The sequence below is a fragment of the Ipomoea nil genome, unplaced genomic scaffold, assembly GCF_001879475.1.
Source record: "Ipomoea nil cultivar Tokyo-kokei standard unplaced genomic scaffold, Asagao_1.1 scaffold0415, whole genome shotgun sequence".
NCBI classification, from domain to species: Eukaryota; Viridiplantae; Streptophyta; class Magnoliopsida; order Solanales; family Convolvulaceae; genus Ipomoea; species Ipomoea nil.
The window spans coordinates 1-26,973 of record NW_017616843.1 but is presented as its reverse complement, the minus strand read 5'-3'; the positions used below and the strand labels follow the sequence as shown (position 1 = coordinate 26,973).

The following is a 26,973-nucleotide window of genomic DNA, read 5'->3' as shown; positions in this document are numbered from 1 at the left end:
GCTGAGCGGGGGCGAAGAAGCAGGGACGGGTCTATAAATTTTTTCAAGTGGGGGCGAAACATGAAAACAAAATAGATAATTTGAAGAAAAAAAATACCCAAGAAATATAGGTATAAATATTGTTGGATAGGGGTGAAAAATAAAACGCATCAAAATTTTATAAAAATATTCATAACAAAATATTTAAAACATAATTAATTTGATAAAATAATTTAAAGTGTGTGTGTGTGTTTTTTGAGAAGAAGAACTTAATTCATTATATCACATAAAAGGCAATCAACAAGGAAATGAGGAGGATCATCAAACCACTCCACGCAACCTGACAAAGAAACAGCCTCCCGAGCAACAATGTGGGCGGCGTGGTTCGCAGATCGCTTAACAAAACAGAAGTCTATATCATATCCTTAATTAATCATGGATGCAACTTCGTTAATGTCATCAATAATAAAACCAAAAGCATATGTAAAAGAATTCGAACGTAAAGCAAAATAAACTAATTGTGAATCGGTTTCAATATCCACTTCTCTCATTCCGGTATCTTGAGCCAACTAATGTCTATCTATATATAATATGTAGATAGACCTTAGTTCAGGTGCGGCCGCGCCTTAACGTGCGATCAGTGGGCCGCATTAATAGTTATGCAAATATGCACCAACAGTGTTAAGAAATTCACAACAACAAAAAATGCACCATTAGGTATGCATCACCAAAAAACGCACCATTAGGTATGCATAAAAGCACCACACAGTGTTCGGAAATGCACAATTAGGTGTGGGGAGGTATGGTGCATTTTTTTGGTGTGTTGTACGTTTTGTGATGTATTTGTGCATTTCATTGTTGTGCATTTTCCTAACACTATCGGTGCATTTTTAAGCGGCCGCACCGATCTTACGTTAAGGCGCAGCCACATTTGAGCAGAAGTCTGTGTGTATATATATATATATATATATATATATATATATATATATATATATATATATATATATATATATATATATATATATATATAATGTACAAAGCATTATATGACTTTTTTTAGGGTTACGAGGAAAATTCGTGGTTATTATTTGTGAGAGTGCACCAGGATCGATTTGTGGCCCCCTTCTTGTAAATAAATGACCCTCTACCAAAAGTATAAGCGCAAACTTTAAAACCATACCAAACCATAAGAGTCCTACTAACTTACTATCCCCAAAGTCCAAACAAATAAAAAAAAATCTTGAAAATACATGGCTAGTGCCTAGCAGTTCGGTTGCCGCTATCGTTTGGAATGGAAATAGAACGATCTGTTAGGGGAAAGAATCAATTTCTCAAACGATATTGGTGATAAACTGGTGAATGGTACATGTTTCAAAAAACAAAAAAAAAAAAAAACAAAACAAAAAAAAAACAAAACAAAACAAAACAAAACAAAAAAATTGAAATTTTACGAGCTCAACAGGCACGTGTAGTGTGCAGGCCTACTAGACGCTCCAGGTGTGCCTGATGCAAGCAATGCACACAGCTTTTTTCCTAGAGAGTGAGTCTCACAAAAAACTCTCATTTGCAGTAATTTTTTTCTTCTATTTCCTCTCATCTCAGTCCTCCACCTATTCTAAAAAACTGAGAAAATCCACAAAAAATAAAAAATAAAAAAAATAATATATTCTATAGTTGCTCTTATAATACACATCATTATAAAATTTACCATGATGAGTGTTAAGCCTATGTGTGGCTAGTATTTAATTCAGTTATTATTTGTTATATTTATGTTCTGTAGAATAGAGTAGTTGTTGCAACTTCCTTCTCTTTACTCTCCTCTATGTACTATATATAGCTCATACTTTACATCAATAAAGGTACAGTTTCTTTCCTCACATGGTATCAAGAGCCATAATCCCTTATGAGACTATTTCGTCGAACAATTTGTCCGCCACTATATAACTTGTTTTATAAATAAAATCAATTTAATTATAGCTTTAAAGTTGTTTTAGGGCCCCCAAAAGAAAGTGAACACATCCTCACCAATATCATGAGACATGGAAGCATATAGAGAGCAATTAATTAGGTTATGGTCACGTTTTTGTAAAGTGTTTTCTCTTTTGAGTGAAAACGACACTCTATATTTGCTGCCTCTTCAGCTCCCTATAGTTTTATCCATTATTTCTACTATTCTATTGTCCATTCTAATTATCAAATTACTTTCATATATAGAATTAATTAAAATCGTTTTGTTTAACATTTTAACACCACTCTTTTTAAAAATTTATTAGATTTTAATTTTGAAGTAATTTTTTTTTTTGTAATTTGTAATATAATATACAATATTAATTTTCAAACATTGGCATTAATAATATAATTCTATTGATATAGGTCAATAAAATTACAGAATAGTTCATAACAATTTTGTGCAAAGTGCGATGTAATGTATTCTTCACAGTACAATTTAAATTAAGATAAGATAAGATGTGTCGCTCTCGGCTCAACCGTAGACTGAACCTCATCATCTTTGGAACCTAGACTAGTTGAGCTAGGTTAAGATAATAGTAGGTGAATAGATGGATGGCTTCCTTTTTTCCTCACTTAATTTGCTTTCTTTTAGGTTTTCCTTTCTGTCACCAAAGGCTCCACACAAAACCCTTGATAGAGAGAAGCTACATATAGCCCTAACTTTTGCTTTATAAGTAGTAAAGCAGTAACTCATCCAAGTAAAGCTTGAACTAATAAAGGGAAAGGATTCATGTCTCTTTCTTTCTATTTTTATTTTAAAGAAATAAAGAGATTAAATATATCAATTTTCTAATCTTATAAGTGTATTAACAACATCCAACACCAATTCATTTAAACACCTTTTTTTGGTCACGAGGGAACACGCAATCACTATACGATCGAAGGTGTGAACTCTGCACTGGTAAATCCCGCATTGTGACCTAATCCGTAAAAAACCACAAGAAAGTAAATCAGTCTAGATTGTGTATAACTAGTTGACTCAAACCAAGAAGGTTAGAATTTGAATTCGTGATCTTATAGTTACAAGTTTGTATCTTGGTTGGGGTTATCCCCCATTTTGTGTATAGTACATGATTGGAGTAGTGGACTGCTCAAATCCTTATCCCGAGCATACTCTTAAATTTAGTCCTTATTTTCCGATAGGTCACCCATTGCTCCCCTCCCAAATTCCACCCCACCCCACCCTCACCCACCCACCAGGTACCCCAATACTTTCTTTCAAAGAAAATTAGAGAAACTCAAGAGCACCATGGCTGATCTCTTGGTGCAGCTAGCCATGAACTCAAGATGATTATTCCAAAGAAGATGAAGAAGGGTCTGATCTGATCTAACACTTAACTCTCTCTCTTTCTCCCTCTGTATGTATCTGTATATATATATATATTAGAGCATAAATTATTTACTACAAATTAAAATGCAGCACCCCTCAAGCAACAATTCCTTCAATAATTATTACAACAGCCCCATATTATCCCCATCCTCATCTTCTCTATACCACATTCCCTCTTCCCCTATCCACTATGAAGACGAACTGCTCCTCCTGCAAGCCCTCATCCTCCAACAGCAGCAATCACAGCCGTTGATTATGGAGGAGGATGAGGAGAGCAAGAAAGCCCAGATCACCATTAACGCAGACCCCCCCTACAAAAACGACGAAAATGGAGGCCCCAACAAGAAGAGGGCTCCCAGCTGCAGCAAGAAAGACCGGCACAGCAAGATCACCACCGCGCACGGCCCTCGAGACCGCCGGATGCGGCTATCCCTGGACGTGGCTCGCGAGTTCTTCGATCTCCAAGACACTTTGGGGTTCGACAAGGCGAGCAAGACGGTGGATTGGCTCCTAACCAAGTCCAGTTCCGCCATTAGAGACCTCGCCGCTAGCCTCGGCCTCAGCCCTTCTTCTGAATGCGAAGCGCATTGTGATGAAAAGAAGGAGAAGAAGAAGAGGGCGAGGGCGCCTCGTATCCGAGCCGCATTCCTGGCCCTCACCAAGGAGTCCAGGAAAAAGGCAAGAGAGAGAGCTAGAGAGAGAACGATGATGAAGAAGAAATTGGAAGAAGAAGAAGAACAACAAGAACTCTCCTCCCAGTCCCAGATGGGTAGTCGTGTAAATAAGCAGCTTTCAGGGACCTACCAGCAAAATAATGGCGGAATCTTTTCGCAAGAACTACAAGACGACGACCTGGAGGTGGAACTGCTCTCCTCTCACTTTCATATTCATGTTAATAACCAGCTTTCTCCTTTCAGGGATTTCCCACCAGGTAATAATTATATTAATTCTAACTCTTTTTTTTTTTTTTTTTGTTTCAAAAAAAAAAAACTCTTGTTATATAGAAAAAAAAAATATCAATTAATATACCTATCTATAGTAATTGTTCCAAACTTATATATAAAAAAAAAACAATTAATATACCTATCTATAGTATCTGTTTCAAACTGGGTTGGGACTCAAACCTATGACTTTTCAAGTGAAATGATAATACTGATGTCATCAAATCACAAGGTACTCGTTGATGCACCATACGTTTTTAGCATCTATACAACATTATGCATCAAATATTTTTTTTTGTGAGTACTATTGTCTCTATTATAATGTAGTATCTATTCATATATAGTTTCCCAATCTACTGAAGCAGAAAGAGTCAATGGCCCTAATTCAAACTTGTGACCTCTCATTTGGACAAGACCTATTGTTATTAATCTATTTAGAAAGAATTATTTTAAAATCAATTAATAATAACATGCCACAATAGAATTTCAAAAAAAAAAAAATGGTATGTCTAAATTAAACAGTATTCATTTGATAGAAATTGTGATATGTGTCATTATATTTCAAATAAATGGATTACCCTAAATCAACCAAATCCATTTAATTCAATAAAAACATATGAAGTCGTGTGAATTTTGATATAAAAGATAATATAAATTTAGTTTGGGTGTAGCATTACCCTACAATATAACTCAATCAAAGAAAAAAAAATTATAGATATTTTTAATAAATTTCTCACAATTAGAGATTTATATATTACACTTTTAAGCCATTTTCAACATTGGAAAATTTATAGCTATCATTTTTATTGCTTTTTAATTGATCTACAACATTATTATGGAGTATATTTTATGTCATTTTATGAATTATACGATCAATTTTAAGGGTTTTTTTTTATAAAAATAAATAAATAAATAAAAAGAATTAGCAGAAACAATTTGGTGACTTTCAATTTTGTGCAGAACTTTGGGAAGCCTGCAACAAGGGAGATCTATGAGGGCAACCCCTTTCTTCAATTTCTAGAAGAAGGCTACGTGGTTAGAGGATGGTAATTAACTAATAATGTAAGTGAATTTTTTTAGTTTGGGATTTTTTTCTTTGTATTTTAATTTAATTCAGTCTTGCCAATGACCGTCTAGTGACACAAAATGGTTCTCCTAAATGAAAGGTCACAAATTCAGTTTCTTCTCCTCCTTTTTTTTCCTTTTAATAAGTTATATATCTATTAATTGTTGAATTGATGATAACCACATTAAAGACATATCTGCTTCAGTCTACTATTCTTATTCTCAAATCTTGCCCAACATAATACTATCAATGGTGCAAATTTAAAAGAAAAGAAAAAACTAAACAAAACAAAAACAAAAAAAAAAACAAAGGCATTTACAATGATTACCATAGATTGTTCATATCTTTCTACTTTATTCTACAATTTCAAATAATATATTTTCCCACTATCTTTGTTTTTAATGAAAAATGAAAAATGAAAACAACATTATTATTATTATTATTATTATTATTATTATTATTATTATTATTATTATTATTATTATTATTATTATTATTATGGTTCTGAATGAGCAAATTTCTAGGGGGAGGGGGAGGGGGGGGGGGGAGAATTGACATTAAAAATGATAAGATTTTGCAAGACCTGGTGAATTAATATATCAAGAATACACTAAAGTGATATTGAAATCTTAACTAATTAGTCTTTACAAAATTAGAGATTGCAAAACACACATGTATATCTCTTTCAATAGTGACATTATTCTACAAATTAATATAATTAGACTCTTCTAAAAAGATTTTCAGAAAAAAAAAAGACTCTTCTAAAAAGTCAATCTCAAGGTCAACCAATTTCTTCTCATATAAAAGTCACCCACTAACATTCGTAAGGATACGATGGTCATAGGAGGTAAATGAAAAACACACTAAAAAAAAAAAAAAGACGCGAAAATAGCGACACAATTTTTCATCGCTAAATCGTATAGCGACGGGTTAAGTTCGTCGCTAAAAGTTGCCTCGCTAAATTCCTACCATTGGTGATGTAATAATCAAGGGCACATATATATACAATAATAATACATTATAAATAGAGAAGAGACATAATACCTAACACGTTCATTTTACTTTTAAAGAACTCTAAACTTAATTAATTAAGTTGCATTAGTCATCGTAAGCCAAACTCTTTCCAATAAATGCAAACCTTATTCATAATTTCCTTAGTTAAATATGGTACCATCAAATCAAATATATACTTATTGAAACAATACTAACAATATATATTTACGTAATTAAAATGATACTTCAGCGTTACTACGATGAAACTAATGTATGTGAAAAATGAAATTAAAAAAAAAAAAAAAAAGTTCATGCAATAATGTATATTGTCAAATGAACATAACGGAAAAACAAACGATGGATGTAGAGAAGTTACACAAGAGTAGAAAGGGAGAATCTGTTTCATTAGCTGTACTGGAATGAAGAGACAAGTATATATACAAAGGGAATTGGGCGGCAAAGGCCGTTAGGCCGTTACAACTGATTCAAGAGAACAGAAAGCATAAAGACCTAAGAGTCCTTGGTTACGTTTTGGCTTGATCATGCTGCTCTTCATTTAGATTCTGCGTATTCTTCAATACCCCCCCCCCCCCCCCCATAAGCTGGGGCATATGAGTCATGTGTACCCAGCTTAGATTTGAAACGATTGAACAGTGAAGCAGGAAGGGGTTTTGTGAATCCGTCGGCAAGCTGATTTTCAGAGGTGACAAACAGGAGCTTTATTAAGCCTTGGGTGAATTTTTCTCTAACGACATGACAATCAATGTCGATATGTTTTGTGCGTTCGTGGAATACATGGTTTTCTGCAATGGCCACCGCCGATTTGTTATCGCAGAAGATGGTTGCTGGCTTGGTTGTGGGGACCTTCAGATCATGAAGCAGGTATGTCAACCATTGAATTTCGCAGACAGTGGCTGCCGGAGCTCGATATTCCGCTTCAGAACTAGACCGGGAGACAGTCGGTTGCTTCTTCGAACGCCATGAAATGAGAGAATCACCAAAAAATATGCAGTATCCAGTAATGGATCTATGTGTTTCAGTGCATGCAGCCCAATCGGAATCCGAAAATGCTTTGAGCTGTAAGTCAGATTTTGTAGGATAGAACAGCCCCTGCCCTGGTGAGTTCTTGATGTATCGGAGCACTCTATAGGCAGCAGATAGATGTGTGTTCGTAGGAGCATCCACATGTTGGCTCAATTGTTGGACAGCGAAGGTGATGTCGGGTCTAGTTGCGGTGAGATATAGTAATCTCCCAACTAACCTCCTGTACATGCTAGCATCAGTGATAGGCACACCCTCATTATGAACCAATTTCAATCCTTGAACCATTGGTGTATTTGTTGGCTTGCTGTCCAGGAATCCGGCTTCATCTAAAATTTCGAGGGCATACTTTCGTTGATTTAGGCTTAAACCATCAGAGTTCCTGTGAGCCTCTATTCCCAAAAAATAGCCCAATGGTCCCAAATCTTTTATTTTAAAAACAGTGTCCAGAAACCTTTTGAGACTGTGAATGAGCTCCATGTTTGCACTTGCAACAAGGATATCGTCAACGTAAACAAGGAGAGCAATGAAGTTATCCTTACTATCACCCTTGGTGAATAAAGATGGATCGGAGGTGGACTGTTTGAATCCCTCATGAACCAAAGCAGTGCTAAGTTTGGCGTTCCATTGCCGGCTTGCCTGTTTTAACCCGTACAAGGACCTTAGAAGTTTGCAAACTTGATTGGGTTTCTCACTCTCAAAACCAGGTGGCATGGTCATGTATACTTCCTCATTAAGGTCCTCGTGTAAGAACGCATTGTTGATATCCATTTGGTGAATGTGCCATGATCTGGAAACAGCAATGCTCATGAACAATCGTATTGTGGTCAGCCTTGCAACTGGGGAAAAAGTTTCAAGATAGTCTATTCCAAGTTGTTGCGTATATCCTTTTGCAACTAGCATCGCCTTGCATCTTTCAAGCGTGTCATCCGCTCTAAGTTTAACTTTATATACCCACTTACACCCAATCGGTACTTTCCCTGGTGGCAATTCAGTGAGTTCCCAAGTATGGTTCTCTTGAAGAGCACTAATTTCTGCATTCATAGCTTGTTTCCAGCAGTCTTGTTACACAGCCTGTTTGTAGCTCTTTGGCTCAGTGATGGAGGTCACAGCAACGGAGAGCATTTTATGTGAAGGTCCAAGGTTATCATAAGTCACCACCTTTGATAAGTGGTGAGGGGACGTTCTGTTTTTGACCACATTATCACAATAATATCCTTGGAGTCTGCTAGAGGGTTGACGATGTCTACTGGATCTCCGAGGGTGTTGTGAGACATTATGCTGCAATGTGGAGTCTAGAGACTGTTGTGCATGATCAGGAGGATTGAAACTGCCAATACCATCTTCAGGAGTGTTACTAGGGATGGGGTCTGTTGCTGGCAGGTTTTCATTATCATCATAGTGACTGCCAATGTGGGCAGAATCCAGAGGTTGCACTTCATCCTCAATTTCATTGTGTAAGGGGAGATCATCTGATGACCCTTCATTGCTTTGGAGCCGAATGTCAATATCCATTTGAGGGTTGAATTCTTCGATTGTCGTTATAGGAATATTAGGCAAGGAGGGAATCATAACTTGCGATTCAGAGTCCACAGATTGCGCCAAAGGAAACTGATTTTCGTAGAAAACAACATCACGAGATATGAAGATGGCTTGATCAAGAAGGTCATACAATATATAGCCTTTCACGCCTGCTGGGATTCCCACAAATATACATCTTCTACTCCTTGGTGCCAACTTATGCCTTGCGGATGATAATGTGGCAGCATAGCATAGGCATCCAAAAGTCTTTAAACTTCTGAGATCCGGGCTGTTTCCATATAGTTTGTGGTGAGGGCTTGACCAGTTAAGAACAGCCGATGGTAGCCGATTGATTAGATAAACGGCATGAATCACGCACTGCCCCCAAAACTGGAGAGGGAGACCAGCTTGAAAACGGAGAGCCCGAGCAACAGCCAACACATGCTGGTGCTTGCGTTCTACAATAGCGTTCTGCTGGGGGGTATTGACACACGAGCGTTGGTGAATTATACCATTCTCATCAAAGAAGTCTTCCATCTTGAACTCTGAACCGTTGTCGCTGCGTAAGATCTTGATACTCACCCCAAACTGAGTGAGCACCATTCTGTGAAACCTTCTTATTAATTCCCTGGTTTCTGCTTTGCTCTTCATCAACCGAATCCAGGTATATCTTGACCTGTCATCAACAATGGTCAAGAAGAATCTTTCCCCTCCCACTGATCTCACTTGGAAAGGGCCCCATATATCGACATGGATTAAATCGAAGCAGGCAGCTGAGAGAGTCTTGCTTAAGGGGAAGGGGGATCGTCTGTGTTTGGCAAGATGGCATGTATGACATATTAAATTCTTTGCATTAGGAATTGAAATACCATCAAGAAAGTGCATTTTATTCACGGGAAAATGTCCCAAACGGTTATGCCACAATTCAACATCACTACACTGCAAAGCAAATTGACTACAAACATTAGTCTTGATTCTTGGAGGATCATTCAGCAGGTACAGCCCCTTTGCTTCTTTAGCAAAGCCAATCGTCCTCCCATGGTCCTCCCGAAGAAGACACTGACCATAGGTAAAAACCAAAGAGTGAGAAGAATTTTGGAGAAACTTATTGACAGATATTATGTTGAATTTAAATGAAGGTATATGTAGAGCATCCTTCAAGTAAAGATCATCGTTGAGCCGTATGGTGCCAATGTGTTCAACAGTGGCACATTCTCCATTAGGCAAATTTACCAATACCCCTTTCATGGTGTGATTCTCATCAAAAAATTCAAGAGAACACACGATATGATCAGTCGCGCCAGAATCTACAATCCAAGTAGATGCAGTTAAGGTAATGGAATTGGCATTCATGAGGGTGGTATACTTGCCTTCATTACCAGAACTTCCTTGGTTGAATCTTGGAACTAGAGAAGCTGCAGCTGTAGTGGATGGATGGTTCTGCCCCGTTTGATTGTGGAGAAGAGACAGAAGGCCTCGAATCTGCTCAGGAGTCAGGTTGTTCTCAGAGCTTGTGGTTGCTGCAAATTGTTGTTTGTTTTTGGACTTGAAGCCTGGCACCCACCCCGGTGGGTAGCCATGTTTCTTGTAACACTTCTCGACAGTGTGCCCCGTCATGCCACAAAAGGTGCACTTAGCAGTGCTTTTGTTGTTTCCAGTCGTGTTCATCACCCTCTTTCCATTAGAGTAGTTGAAGGCAGCAACAACTTCCTCTCTGTCACTCTGTCCGACTTGAACAGAATTAGCATGAGTTACCTCTAAGTTGCCGAGGCTCAGATTTGTGATGGCTAGCTGTCTCTCTAACTTTTCAGCCATCACGAACACCTTATGCATCTCAGGTAGCGGATCGAGCACGAAAACTCCAGACTTCAATGAATTGTAGTCGTCGCTTAGTCCTTGGAGGAATCGGATTATCTGGTCAATCTCTCGATCTTTTCTGATCTCATCAAGCAAATCACAGGAGCATTTCGGCTCACATTTACAAACTGGAAGGGGCCTCAGAGAATTCATTTCCTCCCAGAGTGTCCTGCACTTAGTATAGTAATCATTAACAGACATAGTTCCCTGCTTTAGATTATTGATATCATTTTGCAGAAAAGAAATGCGATGTGCGTCGCGCTGGGAGAATCGCCTTCGCAGATCGTTCCAGATGTCTTTGGCTTTGTCCATATGCATCACACTTTGTGCGATTGACGGGATGATGGACCTGAGAATCCACGAACAAACGATCAAATTGCATCTCCGCCACGGGGCGTACTGGACATGCGTTCTCTCCGGCGCCGTCACGCTTCCATCGACTATGCTCCATTTGTTCTTAACTTCAAGGGCCACCTGCATGGAGATGCTCCATGATGCGTAATTCGCACTACCGGATAGAGGCGGATTCACCAAAATCGCACTCGGATTCTCGTGTATATTGAGGTAGAGTGGATTTTCGATATCTTCAACACTGGTGTTCCTCTGCGGAACTGGATTGGCTACGAATGGTGTTTGCTCTGGAGACTGGTTGTTCGACATTGCCGGCCGGACTCCTTGACTAGGCTCACCGGAGCCAATGACCGCGGCAGCGTAACTGCCTGGCCGTGGCTCTGATACCATAACGGAAAAACAAACGATGGATGTAGAGAAGTTACACAAGAGTAGAAAGGGAGAATCTGTTTCATTAGCTGTACTGGAATGAAGAGACAAGTATATATACAAAGGGAATTGGGCGGCAAAGGCCGTTAGGCCGTTACAACTGATTCAAGAGAACAGAAAGCATAAAGACCTAAGAGTCCTTGGTTACGTTTTGGCTTGATCATGCTGCTCTTCATTTAGATTCTGCGTATTCTTCAATAGAACATGAAGAAGTATACTAATTAAAATGATAGATCAACGTTACTATAATGAAAGTAGCGCATGCCGAAAATAAAACTAAAAACCATAGCCCATACAATAACATGTATTATCAAATGAACCTGAAGGCTGGAGTGTAATTAAAATAATACTTCAACGTTACTATAATGAAATTAGCGTGTGTGGAAAATGAAACTAAAAAACATAGCTCATACAATAACATGTATTGTCAAATGAACCTAAAACGTAATTGAAATGATACTCCAGCGTTACTATGATGAAACTAGTGTGTGTGAAAAAAAAAATTCATGCAATAATGTATATTGTTAAATGAACACAAAGTGTAATTAAAATAATAATTCAGAGTTACTATAATGAAACTAGTGTTTGAAAAATAAAACTAAAAAGTAGTACTCATACAATAATGTATATTTTCAAATGAAATTTAAGTGTAATTAAAATGAAGCAACGTCATTTTACACCATGGTTCACGCTGCTACATAAACCATGATTATCGGCAACCAAGAGTGAATTGAAAAAGCAGGAAGCAGGAGCATCTACGCTGTAGTAGTCCACTCTCCATTTGAAAAACAATTTTTTCATTTTTCCAACTTAATAAAAGAATTAGAAAATTATTTTTTTTTCTTGTTTTCAAATTTTTCAAATACAAACACACATAATTTAACCTATAATCATTAGTATCAATACCTAAAGACTTAACTTATACTTCACTTATCTATCTTCCCTACCACCCCCTATCACCTATCTGCATATCTATCTACTATTACCATCACCTACCTACCTCTTACAATTTATTTAATTTACTTACATATCTATCTATCATTGTGATTACATTTAGAACAAATTGCACTTTAGGTCCTATGAGTATTAGGGTACTGACAATTTGAGTACGTGACTTTTAAAACTCCCAATTTAAACCTTTAACTATGCAATTTTTGGCACTTTTGGTCCTCCGGGCCAAATTGCCGGTCAATTTTGGCCGGAAAAATATAAATTGGTTCAAATTGTTTTTTGACGAGGGTAAAATTGTCATTTCACACTCTGCTTCTTCATTCACCCCTTCTTCTTTCTTCTTCTTCTTCGTTCTTCTTCGTTCTTCTTCTTCTTCATCCTTGCACTGGGCATCAGCTACTCAATCTCCACTCACCAAAAACACGGACAGGATCCGGGGGATTTCCGGCGGCGAGAGGCGGCGCGTGTCCATTGGCGTGGAGGTTTGAATGTGGCGATTCTGGAAAATGCTTCAAAGTCACATTCTTACTCAATCCCCTGCACCGAGTTTGTTAATTATTGATTATTGATTATTGATGTGATATGGATTACGGTAGTATGTTAATAAGTTAGCATAGGAGGTTTGAATGTGGATTACGATAATGTCGACCATTATAGACCAAACGAAGTTAAGGATAGCAGTGGCGGTAGTGGACGACGGAGACGGCGGAGGCATGGCGATTGAAGGCGAGGGAGCGGCGGCGGCACTGGACACCGGAGAAGCGACGGAAACAGGGGACGACTCAGCTTCTGCGGCGGAGGAAGGCGATGGCGATGGAGTCGCAACGAGAGGAGCGGGAACTGGGGTCGGTGGCTCCGCTGCGGAATACGGCGATGGAGCGGCGGTGAAACTCGGTGCAGGGGTGGTAGCAAGCCTATGGTTTTCTTTTGCAAGTTTTTGCATCTCTGCATGTTGTGTGGCAAGCTTCTGCTCCATAATCTCAGGATGAGGAAGCATCTCAAATGGAGGGAAACCACTAGGTGGGGGCCGAATCGAATGACCATAAGGATCAGGATGCACAGTGCTTGGCCTGCTATCTAGATTGGACTGCTATCGGATGACTCCTATGCTGAGCGAAGAAGAAGAAGAACGAAGAAGAAAGGGAGAATGAAGAAGAAGAAGAAGGGAGTGAAATGACAATTTTACCCTCGTCAAAAAACAATTCGAACCAATTGATGTTTTTCCGGCCAAAATTGGCTGGCAATTTGGCCCGGAGGACCAAAAGTGCCAAAAATTGCATAGTTAAAGGTTTAAATTGGGAGTTTTGAAAGTCACGTACTCAAATTGTCAATACCCTAATACTCACAGGACCAAAAGTGCAATTTGTTCTTACATTTATTAACATATTTTCTAATCTTCTCTATTCTCAACATACGTTTCTCAATATAACTGACTTACATTCACATAGGATTAGACATTAGCCATAATATCCAAATTAAAGCTTGAAAATTGAACTAATTTCTAAATTTGATGTTAACACAAAATGTTATTGGTTCATATAGTTTTTTTTTTTTTTTTTTTTTTGAGAAAGAAAGCTTAATTCTTGGTTCATATATAGTTTTAGTTATATTAATTATATCTGTTGGTCCCGATAGAATGAGATGAGAGTCTAGAGGGGGGGTGAATAGACTCTTTTCGTTAGAGGCCCTAAACGTCACCTTTCGGTGTCTTGGCACAGCGGATAAGATAGATTTGATTTATATATTTTGCACGAGTTTGCGTAATTAGACAAACTTTCGGGAACGATAATAATGGAAAGATATGAGAGCAAAAAGAAAAGCGTAAGTAAAGAGATAGAGAGGACACGAGATTTTATAGTGGTTCAGCCAATGTTGCCTACTCCACTCTTCTTCCACAACTGTTGGAAGGATTGCACTATCACTCTTAGTACAAATACACAAAGACTTCCTTGATCACTAAGCCGGACAGCCTTCGTAGGTTTTTCAACTCCTCGAGTTTACTCCGCCTCTATCAACTTCTTCTCCTGAGTTGAGGTTGGTAGAAAATGATTTCTTGAATTATCCAACAATGAGGTCTTGACTCTGAGATATGATTGCTTCGAACAAATGTCAAGACTTCCTTGAGGTGTAAGACAAAGATTCTTCAAGTAACTTAGCACCTCAAAGCTGGTTCACAAAAGCTTTTAGTAAATTGTAGACTTTTTAAGAGCTTTTGTAAGTGAGTAGGTTGAGTGATAATGAGACCAGCACCTTCTTAGTTGATGAAGGTGAGTTTATATAGGTGATGAAAATCCATCCGTTGGAGGAAGATGAAATTTTTGAACCTTTTAACCAGTGGACAAGGACCGGGGAGCTTCATGCATTAAATGCTCCATTAATGAGGTTGTACCATGTAGCCGTTGAGGGTATGGAAAGCACTGGGGTTTTGTCCTTTAGCTCCAAGAGATGGTACATCTTCATTTAATGCTTCTTGAAAAGTGTGTCCCATAAGATGAAGTCCTTATTGTCCTAGGATGTTGTCAAATCAGATTGGTGAAACATTCTTCTCGTTGTTGAAGAGAAGTAATGCTTGATAAAGATTGTCTTTCACCAACACTGTCCTTTCGTGCTTGTTGACAACTCCTGTTTGACTTTCGTTGCTGTTCTTCATGTCTCGTGTCTTCTTTCGCCTTGGAGACCCTAACATCTAGTCATAACTCATTTTCGTGTGTTTGTCTAGCTTAACACGAATTACAGAGGAGTTATGGCAACTTTCGTCTAGGACGAAAGCAGCGATTAAAAAAGCTAATGGTTAGGGGTTTACTTTTCTACATTACATTGGTATCATCAAAATCCTAATACAATGTTCCTAACAATTTCCCCCTTTTTGATGATGCCAAAACCTATACTCTTCTTATAAGGCTGATAAAAGTTCCAAAAAGAATTTTTTTATTATAAAAACAGCCATACTTGAGAGTTTACAGGTCTTTTTCTAGATTAAAGCGATAATAAGCGAGACAAGGACAGGTGACTCAAATAAGTGACACGAGATGTGTGACAATGAGAGTTTCATATAATAAGATGTAATCATTACAAAAACTTTATAAAGAGAAACATAACGAAAGTTAACTTACATTTCTAAAAGCTTTGATTTCTGTTGTTCAGCTTCCTTGAGTTCTTGGTCATTCCTTTCCTTTTGTTGCTTTAGCATCCTATTGAAGTCAATTTTCTCATTGATTTTTGCTCTGAAAACTTTAATAGGATTAGTCCTGACAAGCTCTTCATGTTCTCCTTTGATGTTCAGACCAGTGTAGTTGTTGTAGGCTTCCCGAATGTTGCTTCCTTCAACAATACCATACTTCCACCACGAGATCAATTCAAACGAATTCATGCCTTCTTGGTAGCTTTTTCCTGATTCCTTGTGCACTTTGAAAGCTGCATTATGCATGACATTTTGTGGGGAGTTTTTGGTTACATTAGAAAGGTCTTCAATGAGGTTCCTGATCCTTTCTCTTTCCATTGCTTCATCTTCTCTTCTCTTTCTTTCTTCATCGTGCTTCCTCCACAGTTCTTTGTTTGCTCTTTTGATTCTCTCATTTTGAGTGCTCATGTGATTTTGTCTTGTATAATTGTCTTTTGTTTTCAACCAAATGGGATTATTGCAACCCTCGAATCGTTTGCCACTGCCTTCTTCATATGGGACAAAGTCCACAAAGTTTCCTATGCTATCCATAGTTACTTTGTTGTCCCTCATAAGTTTCTGCCTTAAATTCGTCTGTTCTCTCTTTGACAGTCCTGTGAAGATGTATTTGGCTTCAGAACCAAATGATTGTCGAGGCTTGATTTGTTTGGAGGATTGGTATCGACCATGATATCTTGACTTTGAAGAGTGGTAACCACGAGATTTGGAAGGTGGATGAGATGGATTCGTATTCCTTTGGTCATAGTCTCTTGGTGTCCGAGAGGGAGAGTGTCGTGCTTCACGAGCTTGAGCTTTCGTGCTATCTCTCGGCTGGTCATCATCCTTATCTCTGTCATCATTTCTCTTTTCCCCCTTTTTGGCATCATCAGCACAGGTGGTAGAAGGAATGGAGGAGACCTTGTTGATTGCAAGCAGGATATCCTGAGCATACCCGAGAATTTGAAGTGCATATTCGTCCAGTTGGTACGAATTGTCCTGATATGTGTCAATCTTTGTACAGGCCAAATCCATACGCTCTTTGAGTCCAAAATGAGAGTGTTTGATTTCGTGCTGTTGTCGGGCAACTTTGTTCAGAGAAGCTTCGAGATCATAAAGTTTCTTTGTCATTCGCTCAAGGAGCTTGTGATCTGATTGGCTTTGTTGCTGCGGTTGAGGCTGTGCTGGAGGTGGAGATCGAGGTTTAGATTGTGCTGCTATCAGAAAATCGACCTTCTTGCATAGATCATCCATAACTTTCGTGTCCTTTTCTCGTAAAGCAAGATATTGCCTATGGATGGTCTCGGCTGAATGAACAGTTCCTCTCATGAGGTTCATGATAGTCCGTGGGGACTCTGCAGGGGATTCTTCCTCAATGTTTGTTGGTGATGTGTCCATGTGATCATCTTGAGGTAGTGCTTCCCGTTTTCCACCACTAGCAGAGCTAAGAAGAATTGGTGAAGCTTCCAGTTTGCCTTCACGCATACTTTCGTTTCCGTGCTTGATTGGAGTCTCGTCTATGGGTTGGATATGCGGAACAATAGCGCGAGATAGATCTTCGGGATGAGAAGTTGAAGCTTCTTCCGAGTCATCACTGTCAGATGGTAGTTTTCTTAAGGGAGATCTTTGAGGGTAGGTGTCATAATCAGGACTGATCAAGATTGTATGACTATCTTCGGGGTTGGTTTCTTGAGCACCTTCATTGCCCAACTGATCATCATTGTCATCATCATCATCATCATCATCATCATTCTCATCATCGGCATCGTCAACATCATCATCATTATCATCTTCATCTTCATTACTCTCGTCTTCTTCAATCTCTCGTCCAAGCTCATCTTTTGTGCCACTGACATTACAATTTGGATCATTTTGGTGTTCCTTCTCTAAGGAGGTCTTGATCTTTGATAGCAACATGACATATCGAAGTTGCTTCATTTCTTCTTCATAAACTGGATCCAAGGGTGGCTTATTGAGCTCGATGCAGACTGGAGCTTTATCTCTCCCGAGAGTGCGATTTGTCATTTTGTAAGAGAGAACGCGATTGATTTCTTCAATCCGAAGAGCTTTTGAAACATCCTCAGTGCCAATCCATGCAAGTGCAAAGTCTTCTTCATCCTGCATTGCTTCAAAAGTTTCAAGAAAGGTCCGTAGAGGAGCAGTGCGCCACTTTTGCCACTGCAGAACTCGTGTGTAATCCCTTTCAATGGATTCTCTAAGCGACTGATCTAGTGAACGGCGAGAAACCTTTACTTCAGGAGCTGGAGCTGAAGGTTTTGATATATTCGGAGAAGCTACTTGCACAACGGCTGCCTCATCTACCAACAGAGGTTCTTGTGTCAGAACTACCTGCTCTGTATTGGTAGGTTCTTGTGGCAAACAAGGCACAGATATTAGAGCATCAGTCGCCTCTTTCGTCTTTTCTGGTGACCCAGGTTCTTGTGGAAGACTTAAGCGACTGGCCTCCATGTCTACATTAGCAGGTTCTTGTGTCAGCTCTCGAAGAAGTTGATCTGCCAAAGTAGGTTCTTGTGGATGGTGGTCTTGAGTAGAACCGAGAACAGACTTGGGTTCTTGATCATCAGGAATTTCTTCAGGAAGAACATCTTTCGGTTGAGCTTCCCCCTCAGAAAGTGCTTCATTTATGATTATTTCCCCCTGTGGGGATGCACCTTTCGTGTCTTCTTCTTTCGGTGTAGAAGATTCCTTCGGGAAAGATTTCGCCTTGACGGGAGACCGAAAGTGACTCCTTTTGATAATTCTGGAGAGAATCAAATTATCTTCGTCTTCGGATGAGTCTTTGACAACGATTGCTTCTGGTAGAGGGGAGGATGGAATAGGATCTTTCTTCTCTTGTGGAGATTTTGAAGGGATTGGAACAGTTGAAGTTTCTTCTGCCTTTTTCGCCTTACTCCGAGAGGAGTGCTTTTCTCGTTTTTGTCGTTTCGGCTTGGGTTGATCATCTTCTGAAACCCTAGGTGTTCTTGATTTCCTCTTGGCTTTGACTTGCTCAATAGGGATTCTCAACTCCAACGTCTTTTGCTTGTCATACCCTGACGGTTTTTGTTTCATGTGACATGCTTTCAGTCCAGGCCGAATTCCTGGGCGCAGAACGACTCCTTTCGTTGCCAGAAGATGGCTTATCACAAAACCATATCCTAAATTCTTCGCAATGTCTCCTGGACTTTTTCGATGAAAGGTGATGGTGTGAACAATATTGTTGAATATGATCTTCGACCAATCGACTTTAAAACCATTCAAGAAAGCATGCAGCATTTTCAACTTCTCCTTCGTCACATCATCAGTGCCTGAGGTCTTGTGATCGACAAGTTTATTGAAGATATCAACAGTGAACTCATAATCCAGCCGGAACCATTTCTTCTTCAACGGCCAAGTGATTTCTGCCTTGGATGGTGCATGATTGTTCTTGATGGATTCGTAGAAATCCTCCGGGTCGAGATGATAATAGATAATATCTGTCTTGTAAGACTCATCTCTGTGTGGAAACCCGTATGTTGATCGAATGTCCTCCGAGGTAAGGACCACATGATGATTATTGACTCTGGAAGTGATAGTCAAATAATCAGAAGATATTGAAACATTCATATAAAACTGGGTTACATCAATCGGGTGCCAAACAGTATAGAGGTGTGTGATGAAGCTATATAGTCCTGTTTCTGTGAGGAGATGTATGATGTTTTCACCAAATTTTCTATCTAGGATGTACTCAAGGAATCCATGTGCGTCCCACATATTTCCCCCTACGATGAAGGGTACTCTCGATTCAATGAATCTCAGGTCCTCAGTGGGAAAGCTTGGGACTTCCAAGTTGGAAGGAGTTTCTGGTTTGGGATTAGATGGTGATGCTTGTGGATGTTCTGCCATAGTTGAGGATTCGAGAGAGACAGAGGGTTAGAGAGAATGAAGGAGAGAAAGGTAGGGTAAATGGATCAAAAGGTTTAAGAGGGTTTTATAGAACTCCGGGTATCCGGGTATGGATGATCCATTTTAGAGGTGAAAGGTTTAAAATTCAAAACACTCCCGGTTTTTCTTCTCCAAAAGGTAACTGATCATCATGGGGGAGTGATAAGATCGTGTGCAGATCAAAAAACGATCATTCCCTCATTTAATGAGGTGAGAGAAAAACACTCGAGTGCCTATTGGTGCATTAAATGCACGTCACATCATGTATCAGACAGAGTGGGGGAGTGGACCACTTTTTTCGGCCACATGATCCCACTAGGATTCATCTGAACGGTTGGAAATAAAAGCTAAAAGCATTAAGCATGTTTAGTCATGATTCCAAACCCGAAAGAAGATAAAATTTTCAAAACATCGGACTTGTGAGACAAATAAAGTCAAACATGTCCTTTTTTTACAACAACAGAAATGCCTCTCCCGAGAGAATTATTACACAGAACAATACGCAACATAAACAATTACAATCTCTCGTGCATTTGAAAGCAGACTTCCCTTCTACACATTGCAACCCTTCTTCTTTCGTTCGTACTCAAGGTATTCCCTCTTTCGGATCTCATGAGCAAGGATTTCAGCAATGAGAGTCTCATGATCTGTTCCCAAGGTTTCTCTAGAGAGACCTCGTCTCTCCATGTCATTTAGTTCAGCCATTACCTTGGCCTTAGCAAAAGAGTACAGTGCACGATACTTCTCTTCGTGCTTTAGAAGAGGGGTAAGTTCAATAAGAGTGTAGAACTCTGAAATTTCAGGTTCTTTCTCAGATGATGAACCTTTCTCAACCGAGTTCCCGAGATTGCGGTGAGACATTTTTCCAGTCTCAGATAAGCTCTTGGATGAGAGTGTCTTTTCTTTCCCTTTATCCATGAGTTGAAGAAAGAGATGAGTGAGTTCATAGTAGATTGAGAGAGTCCATTAAATAGATAGACCGAACCTCTCAAAAGGTGTATCCAACTGTCTTAACCAAGACACTGTTTAGGGAATATATTCTTTTTCAAGAATTTTGTCCTTGATTCGAGATTATTAGATAGATGATATATTAGACATATAACGTCTCGATCAAAGGAAACCAGAGCTAGTTAGGTTTTATTCATCATAGACCCGAGAGAAGAAAGTACATAGGATAAGATACAACAGACAAAAGATCAAATTTTCTTCCTCTCGTTCTTCTTGACTCCAGATGGTTCACCTTTGCCCTTTTTCAAATCTCCCAGCATTTGCTTGAACCATTTCCCGATTCGTGGGTAGTTTGAGCCAGAAGAGGATTCAGGTTCTTCCTCCTGATCATATTTCTCCATTAAGTCTTCTTGTGCAAGAAAGGCCATATAGTCTGGATCTGGAATCTTGGTAAGATCTTTCGAAGTCTTCTCTTCACTTTCAACAATGAAACCCGCCATATCATCATACTTAAGAGACGAGTCGGAGTCAGAAGGAATTTCCACCGGTGCTTGTGGACTGTTACCAGGGTAGAGGTCACCCTGTTCCTCCCTGAGACGTCTGGCACTTTCTTTCAGCTTATGGGAATCACCTCTGGTGAAGGGTTTCTTTGGAGCCATGGTAAAGAAAAGAAGGATGAGTGTAATGTGAAGAATTCACCTCCTTTTTATAGCAAGAAATCCACATAGCTCATGTGTCTGTTACACATTAATTTCAACGTTACAATTAATGCTCATAACTGTAGTCAAGGAGTCATTAATTCCAAGCAAGACTTTGACTGTTAAATTGTTTCTTTATGAAACTCCAACTTCAAAGATCCCTCTTTTTTTAAAAAAAAAATGTAACACATAAAATTATGGCACTTTTGATTGGAAAACGTATGAGTGATGAGCTTTCCTGTAATATGGACAAGTAACATATAAAGTTAGGCATAGATAAGATAAGCATTCATTCTAAGTATGAAAGGATAGCATTTTTATTAGATCACGAGGATTCCAGGTCACGAGAGTACATCATACAAAGGCTTAGAGAAAACGATAAGGCACGTGAAGTTCCAGACGAGTCATCTCTTCGGTCACATCAGTCAGATTTGCCACCTTTGCGTATTCATCCAACTCCTCAAGTGAGAGAGTGGGTTCGGGTGACTGATTTAAGGACCGAGAGTGAACCATAGTGACATCTTCAGAAGATTGTTCACTAGGTTGAGGAACTTCATAAGACGTTTGCTCATTAGAATTTTTCATCATCAGAATTCTCTCTTTAGCAAGCCGAGTGGCTTGTTCCATGCAGTAAGCCTTCTTAGCCCTGGACTCGCTGACCAATTTGTCATGAGTTTCCTTGTCCTTTGGTGCTGTGTTGGGCATGGAGTAGGTTACGATGACTCTTTCCACATCTTCTTCAAGCCTTAAGATGGTATCATTCGGAAGCTTGTTGGCTTCTAGCATATGATGTTTTAGACGTTTGGCCCTTTTTTCCACTTCGTTGCTCTTTTCCTTCCCCTTATCCATTCCTGCAATCTTTATCCTTCTCTAAGATCTCGTGAATGAGTAAAGCTCATAAAATAGAAGAATAATATATAGGCAAAAGATAACGTGCGAATCTTAACAAAATCTTTTAGATACTGACATCATATTTGCATGATAGAGTCATAAACTAAAAAGATCATGAACAAGATAACATCACAATTTGTCACCGTGGCCTAACAAGATTATTCAAGCTTTCTTTTTCTTGCTGCTTGCGGTGGACTTGAGAGGAGATGCTATCTTGGTGGGGGTGCCTGAGGGTGAGTAGTCAAAACTATCGCTTAGTTCCAGCACACTGTTTTCTTTGATATATCCAATGGGGTTGCCAACAGAGTGGAAGGATTCTCGTGACTCATTATCGGACGTGTCACGGAGAAGGTTTCGTATGTGTTGAGCGTGTTCAAGGAACTGATTAAGCTGTTGCTCAGTTACTAGTGGCTCACTGAGAACTTCACTCTTTCCTTCTCGTGCCTTCGTAATGGTTCTTTCGCTTCCCGTACTCATTCCTGCACATGCAAAAACAAACACTAGAATCTTTGTTAGATGAGAAATTTATTCTCATAATGTACTTCATTTATAAAGATCCTTGCGTGTGAGGATGAATCAAATCTTTTGATTTTCGAGAGCAAGAATCTTTACAGATCTGATTCTCTTAGCTTTATGTCATTTCAATCATTCCGAGTTCATGCCTTAAAGAAGAGAATCTTGCTTCACTTAAGGGTTTCGTGAGTATATCTGCAAGTTGATCATCAGTATTAACATACTCAAGAGATATGTCCTTTTTCTCGACATGATCACGAATGAAGTGATACTTGATGTCAATATGCTTGGTCCGAGAGTGCAGCACGGGATTATTCGTAATGGCGATAGCACTCGTGTTATCGCATTTTATGCTCACTTCTCGTGCATTTATGTCATAATCTCTCAATTGGTGTCTCATCCATAGAATTTTAGCACAGCAGCTTCTAGCTGCTATGTATTCGGCTTCAGCCGTACTTGTGGCAATAGAGTTTTGCTTTTTACTAAACCAAGACACAATTCGTCCTCCTAGGAACTGACAGGTTCCTGAGGTACTTTTTCGATCAATCCGACATCCAGCGAAATCAGCGTCTGAGTATCCCACTAAATCAAATGATCCATCTTTTGGATACCAGAGACCGACACTTTGCGTTCCCTTAAGATATCTTAATATCTTTTTGGTTGCGCTTAGGTGACTTTCTTTCGGCTTAGCTTGAAATCGTGCACATACACCAACAGCAAACGAAATGTCAGGTCTGCTTGCTGTCAGGTATAGGAGAGAACCAATAATACCTCGAAAGTTTGTTTGATCAACATCCTTTCATTCATTATCAATGTCCATTCTGAGGGATGTGCTCATTGGAATTTTAACTGAACTTTTTCCATCAATGCCAAATTTTCGGATTAAATCCTTGGTATATTTGGCTTGATTTATGAATATTCCATCTAGGCATTGTTTGACTTGCAAACCCAGAAAGTAGTTCAGTTCACCCATCATACTCATCTCAAATTTGCCTTTCATAAGATTGGAGAACTTTTCACACAAAGTTGGATTCGTGCTTCCGAAGATAATGTCATCAACGTAGATTTGTACCAAAAGAATATGATCATTGTCTTTTATACGAAAGAGTGTTTTATCAACCACTCCTTTCGCGAAGCCACAATTGATAAGAAAGTATGAGAGAGTATCATACCAGGCTCGTGGAGCTTGCTTTAAGCCATAAAGAGCCTTTTTGAGATGATATACCTTTTCAAGCTCATTATTGATTACAAAGCCAGGTGGTTGTTCAACATACACCTCTTCTTCAAGAAGTCCATTTAGGAAAGCGCTCTTGACATCCATTTGATAGACTTTGAAGTTCTTATATGCTGCAAAAGCTAGAAATATGTGAATGGCTTCCAATCTAGCTACAGGAGCGAAGGTTTCATCAAAATCAATACCTTCTTCTTGGCAATACCCCTTAGCAACAAGACGAGCTTTGTTCCTAACAATGAGCCCATCTTCACTCATTTTGTTTCTAAACACCCATTTAGTTCCAATGACATTCTGATGAGATGGTCTCGGGACAAGTTCCCACACTTTATTTCGTTCAAATTGATGGAGTTCTTCTTGCATAGTCATTACCCAATCTGGGTCTTTTAGAGCTTCTTCTATGGTTTTTGGTTCCATTTGTGACAGAAAACATGCCATCATACTTTCGTGCAAAGAGGCTCTTGTTCTTACACCTTCTTGAATATTTCCAATAACCTGATCTGATGGATGATCTTTTAACCATCGAAGGTCTGGTTCAAAAGCATCTTGTTGATTTTGAGCGTCCATTTCAGGAATATAAGGTAGATCAATGTAAATCATTGGTTCAGATGTTGTGATAGATGAAGGATCATTCTGTTGAATTCCAACCTTTTCTTGAGACACAGGTTCTGGTTCATGAACCTTTAGTTGATATTTCGTGTAGGACGAGAGTATGTCTTCTTCATCTGAGGTATTTTCATCAACAGGTTGCTGAGGATTTTGATTTGATCCTAATGGGTTCATCTCAGATTGTTCATCAACTTGACATGAATGGATTCCTCAATTACCATTGTTCGTTTGTTTAGAACTCTGAATGCTTTGCTTACAGAGGAGTATCCCATGAATAACCCTTCATCAGCTCTTTCGTCAAACGCTCTTAGAATGATTCTTTCCGTTGTTATGTATGAAGCACCTACAACCAAAGACATGAAAATAGCCGATACTAGGTGTTTTACCTTTCCATAACTCATATGGTGTCTTGTTGTGAGATTTGTTGATCAAGGATCTATTTTGTGTATAGCATGCCGTGTTTATGGCTTCAGCCCAAAATCTCTTAGGTAGTCCTGAGTGAGAGATCATCGTTCGTGCAGCTTCTTTCAAGGTTCTGTTTCTTCTTTCGGCTACTCCGTTTTGCTGAGGAGTTCGTGCTGCCGAAAGTTGGTGGAAAATTCCATTTTGCGCACAAAATTCCTTTATGACTTTGTTGACAAATTCCGTTCCCTGATCTGATCTTATTCGTATTATTTTGAGCTCCTTTTCTGTTTGAAGGTGTCTCAAAAGATTTGGAAGAGCTGTTTCTGTTTCATTCTTCTTTTTCAAGAAAAGCACCCATGTATATCTTGTGTAGTCATCTACTATAACAAGAGTATACTTTCTTCCACTCAAACTTGCTGGATCAACTGGTCCAAAGAGGTCCATATGTAGGAGGCTTAGAGATCGAGACTTTTTATCTACATCTTTTGACTTGAAGGAAGACTTGAATTGTTTTCCTTTTTGACATGCTCACATATTTTATCTTTCTTGTAAGATACTTCGGGTAGCCCTCTTACGAGATTTCTCTTGGCAAGCTTGCTTATCGTCTTCAAGTTCAGATGACTTAGTTTGTTGTGCCATTCTTGATTGAGATCTGCTTTACTTTTGGCTACAAGGCAAACGTTAGCATTAGAAGAATTTAAAGATAATACATACATATTCTTCTTTCGTTGGCCCGTTAAAGCTGTCTTGTTATCTTTCGTGTTCACGATTTTGCATTCGTCTTTGAGAAATTCTACTTTGTATCCTTTGTCACAAAATTGACTTGTGCTTAGAAGATTGAACTTCAGTCCTTCAACATAAGAGACATCTTGAATTGTTATTCCCTTGTTGATGATGTCCCCTTTTCCACGAGTTTTGCCGCTATTTTCACCTCCAAAGATAACTTTGGGTCATCAAATTCCTTAAAGTTGCTCAACATTGTTTTGTCACCAGTCATATGTCTTGAGCATCCACTGTCAATATACATATGACCTGTTTTTCCTGCATCAAAGATTATGTGTTTTTAGGTACCCATTTAGTTTCGGGTCCTTGGGGTTTAGCAGTTAACTTTGGAACCCATATTAACCTAGAGTATCCACGACTCATCCTCGGTCCTTTATATCCATTTGAAGTGCGATAATCATAATGGATGCTGGCAAAGACTTTAGCATTATATTTCTTACGTTGATCTTCCTGAGGAGGATTTTCATAATGCTTGAGATGATTGGTTTGTTTACGCAGATGAATCATTTCAAATACTGCTCTTGGAGAGGTTCTGGTAATCAAACCAATCTTCTTCTGATGGCCCAGTCCATCCATTGCCATACCCAGATCTTTTGAAGGATCTTTCGGGTTGTCTGATTTGTCCACTTCTTGAGATTCCTTGTGCAGGATTCTTTCGTGTGAATTTCGGACGATATTGCCTCTGGTTAACATTCGTCTTTTTATTGGATTGAGTGTTCCAGTTAGGCTGACCCTTTTATGGCGTAATTCTGTTTATTGCCATTTGGTCCATTCCTTTTGACATAGATTTGTCTAGGATTGCCATTACTAGATTTCTTCTTTCCAGATTCCACAATTCGTTGTGCCATACCTTTCGGTTGGCTTGTTGATTGTGGTGTTTCGACATTGTTAACTACCATCATAGGCTCAGACATCTGGGTGGGTCCTTGAACAAATGCGGCCTCGAAGCTTTCGTGTGAATATGCATTCGTGGGTTTGTTCAATTCGACTTGTGAAGAGGAGCTGGGATTAAAACCAATTCCAGTTCTTTCCCCGGGCAGTCTGGATTCATTCATCATTCTATCCATTAGGTTGGATGAATTATTGAATTTATCCAAAACTTCAAGCAATTCTTGCTCTCTCTTCTCTTTTGCTGTGCACAGCTCCTTTAGAGCGAGAACATCTTTCTCAAGCTGCTCCTTAGCAATGACTAGCACATTTTTCTCAATACGAACTTGCTTTAGTTCATTATAGCTAAGCATGAGCCGAGAGTTCTCCTCCTTGAGTTTGGAGTAAGTGCTATTTATCACATTGAAATCTCCTATCATTTCGGTGATCAGATTCATTGGAGGTAAGACTTCTCAAA

At 39.0% G+C, this 26,973-nt stretch overlaps 2 protein-coding genes across 2 annotated transcripts; one reads left to right on the top strand and one right to left on the bottom strand.

The window, feature by feature from the left end:
• The first annotated feature begins 3,158 nt into the window (after positions 1-3,158).
• Positions 3,159-5,391, top strand: LOC109172235 (transcription factor TCP12-like). Its single transcript, XM_019321384.1, has 2 exons — positions 3,159-4,250; positions 5,221-5,391. Exons 1-2 carry the CDS (start codon positions 3,404-3,406, stop codon positions 5,253-5,255), a joined length of 882 nt encoding a protein of 293 aa, XP_019176929.1. The 5' UTR covers positions 3,159-3,403; the 3' UTR covers positions 5,256-5,391.
• A 7,470-nt stretch (positions 5,392-12,861) lies between these two features.
• Positions 12,862-13,445, bottom strand: LOC109172154 (vegetative cell wall protein gp1-like). Its single transcript, XM_019321304.1, has 2 exons — positions 13,129-13,445; positions 12,862-13,006 (listed from the first exon to the last, which is right to left on the bottom strand). The coding sequence occupies exons 1-2, from the start codon at positions 13,443-13,445 to the stop codon at positions 12,862-12,864; spliced, it is 462 nt and encodes a 153-aa protein (XP_019176849.1).
• Positions 13,446-26,973: the final 13,528 nt, after the last annotated feature.

Bases quoted from the DNA above. Each gene is read 5' to 3' on its own strand.
- LOC109172235 (XM_019321384.1), top strand. From the start codon at position 3,404: ATGCAGCACCCCTCAAGCAACAATTCCTTCAATAATTATTACAACAGC. The intron at 4,251-5,220 runs GTAATAATTATA...AATTTTGTGCAG, and splicing joins TTTCAGGGATTTCCCACCAG to AACTTTGGGAAGCCTGCAAC.
- LOC109172154 (XM_019321304.1), bottom strand. From the start codon at position 13,445: ATGGAGCAGAAGCTTGCCACACAACATGCAGAGATGCAAAAACTTGCA. The intron at 13,007-13,128 runs GTCTATAATGGT...AACTCGGTGCAG, and splicing joins GCTATCCTTAACTTCGTTTG to GGGATTGAGTAAGAATGTGA.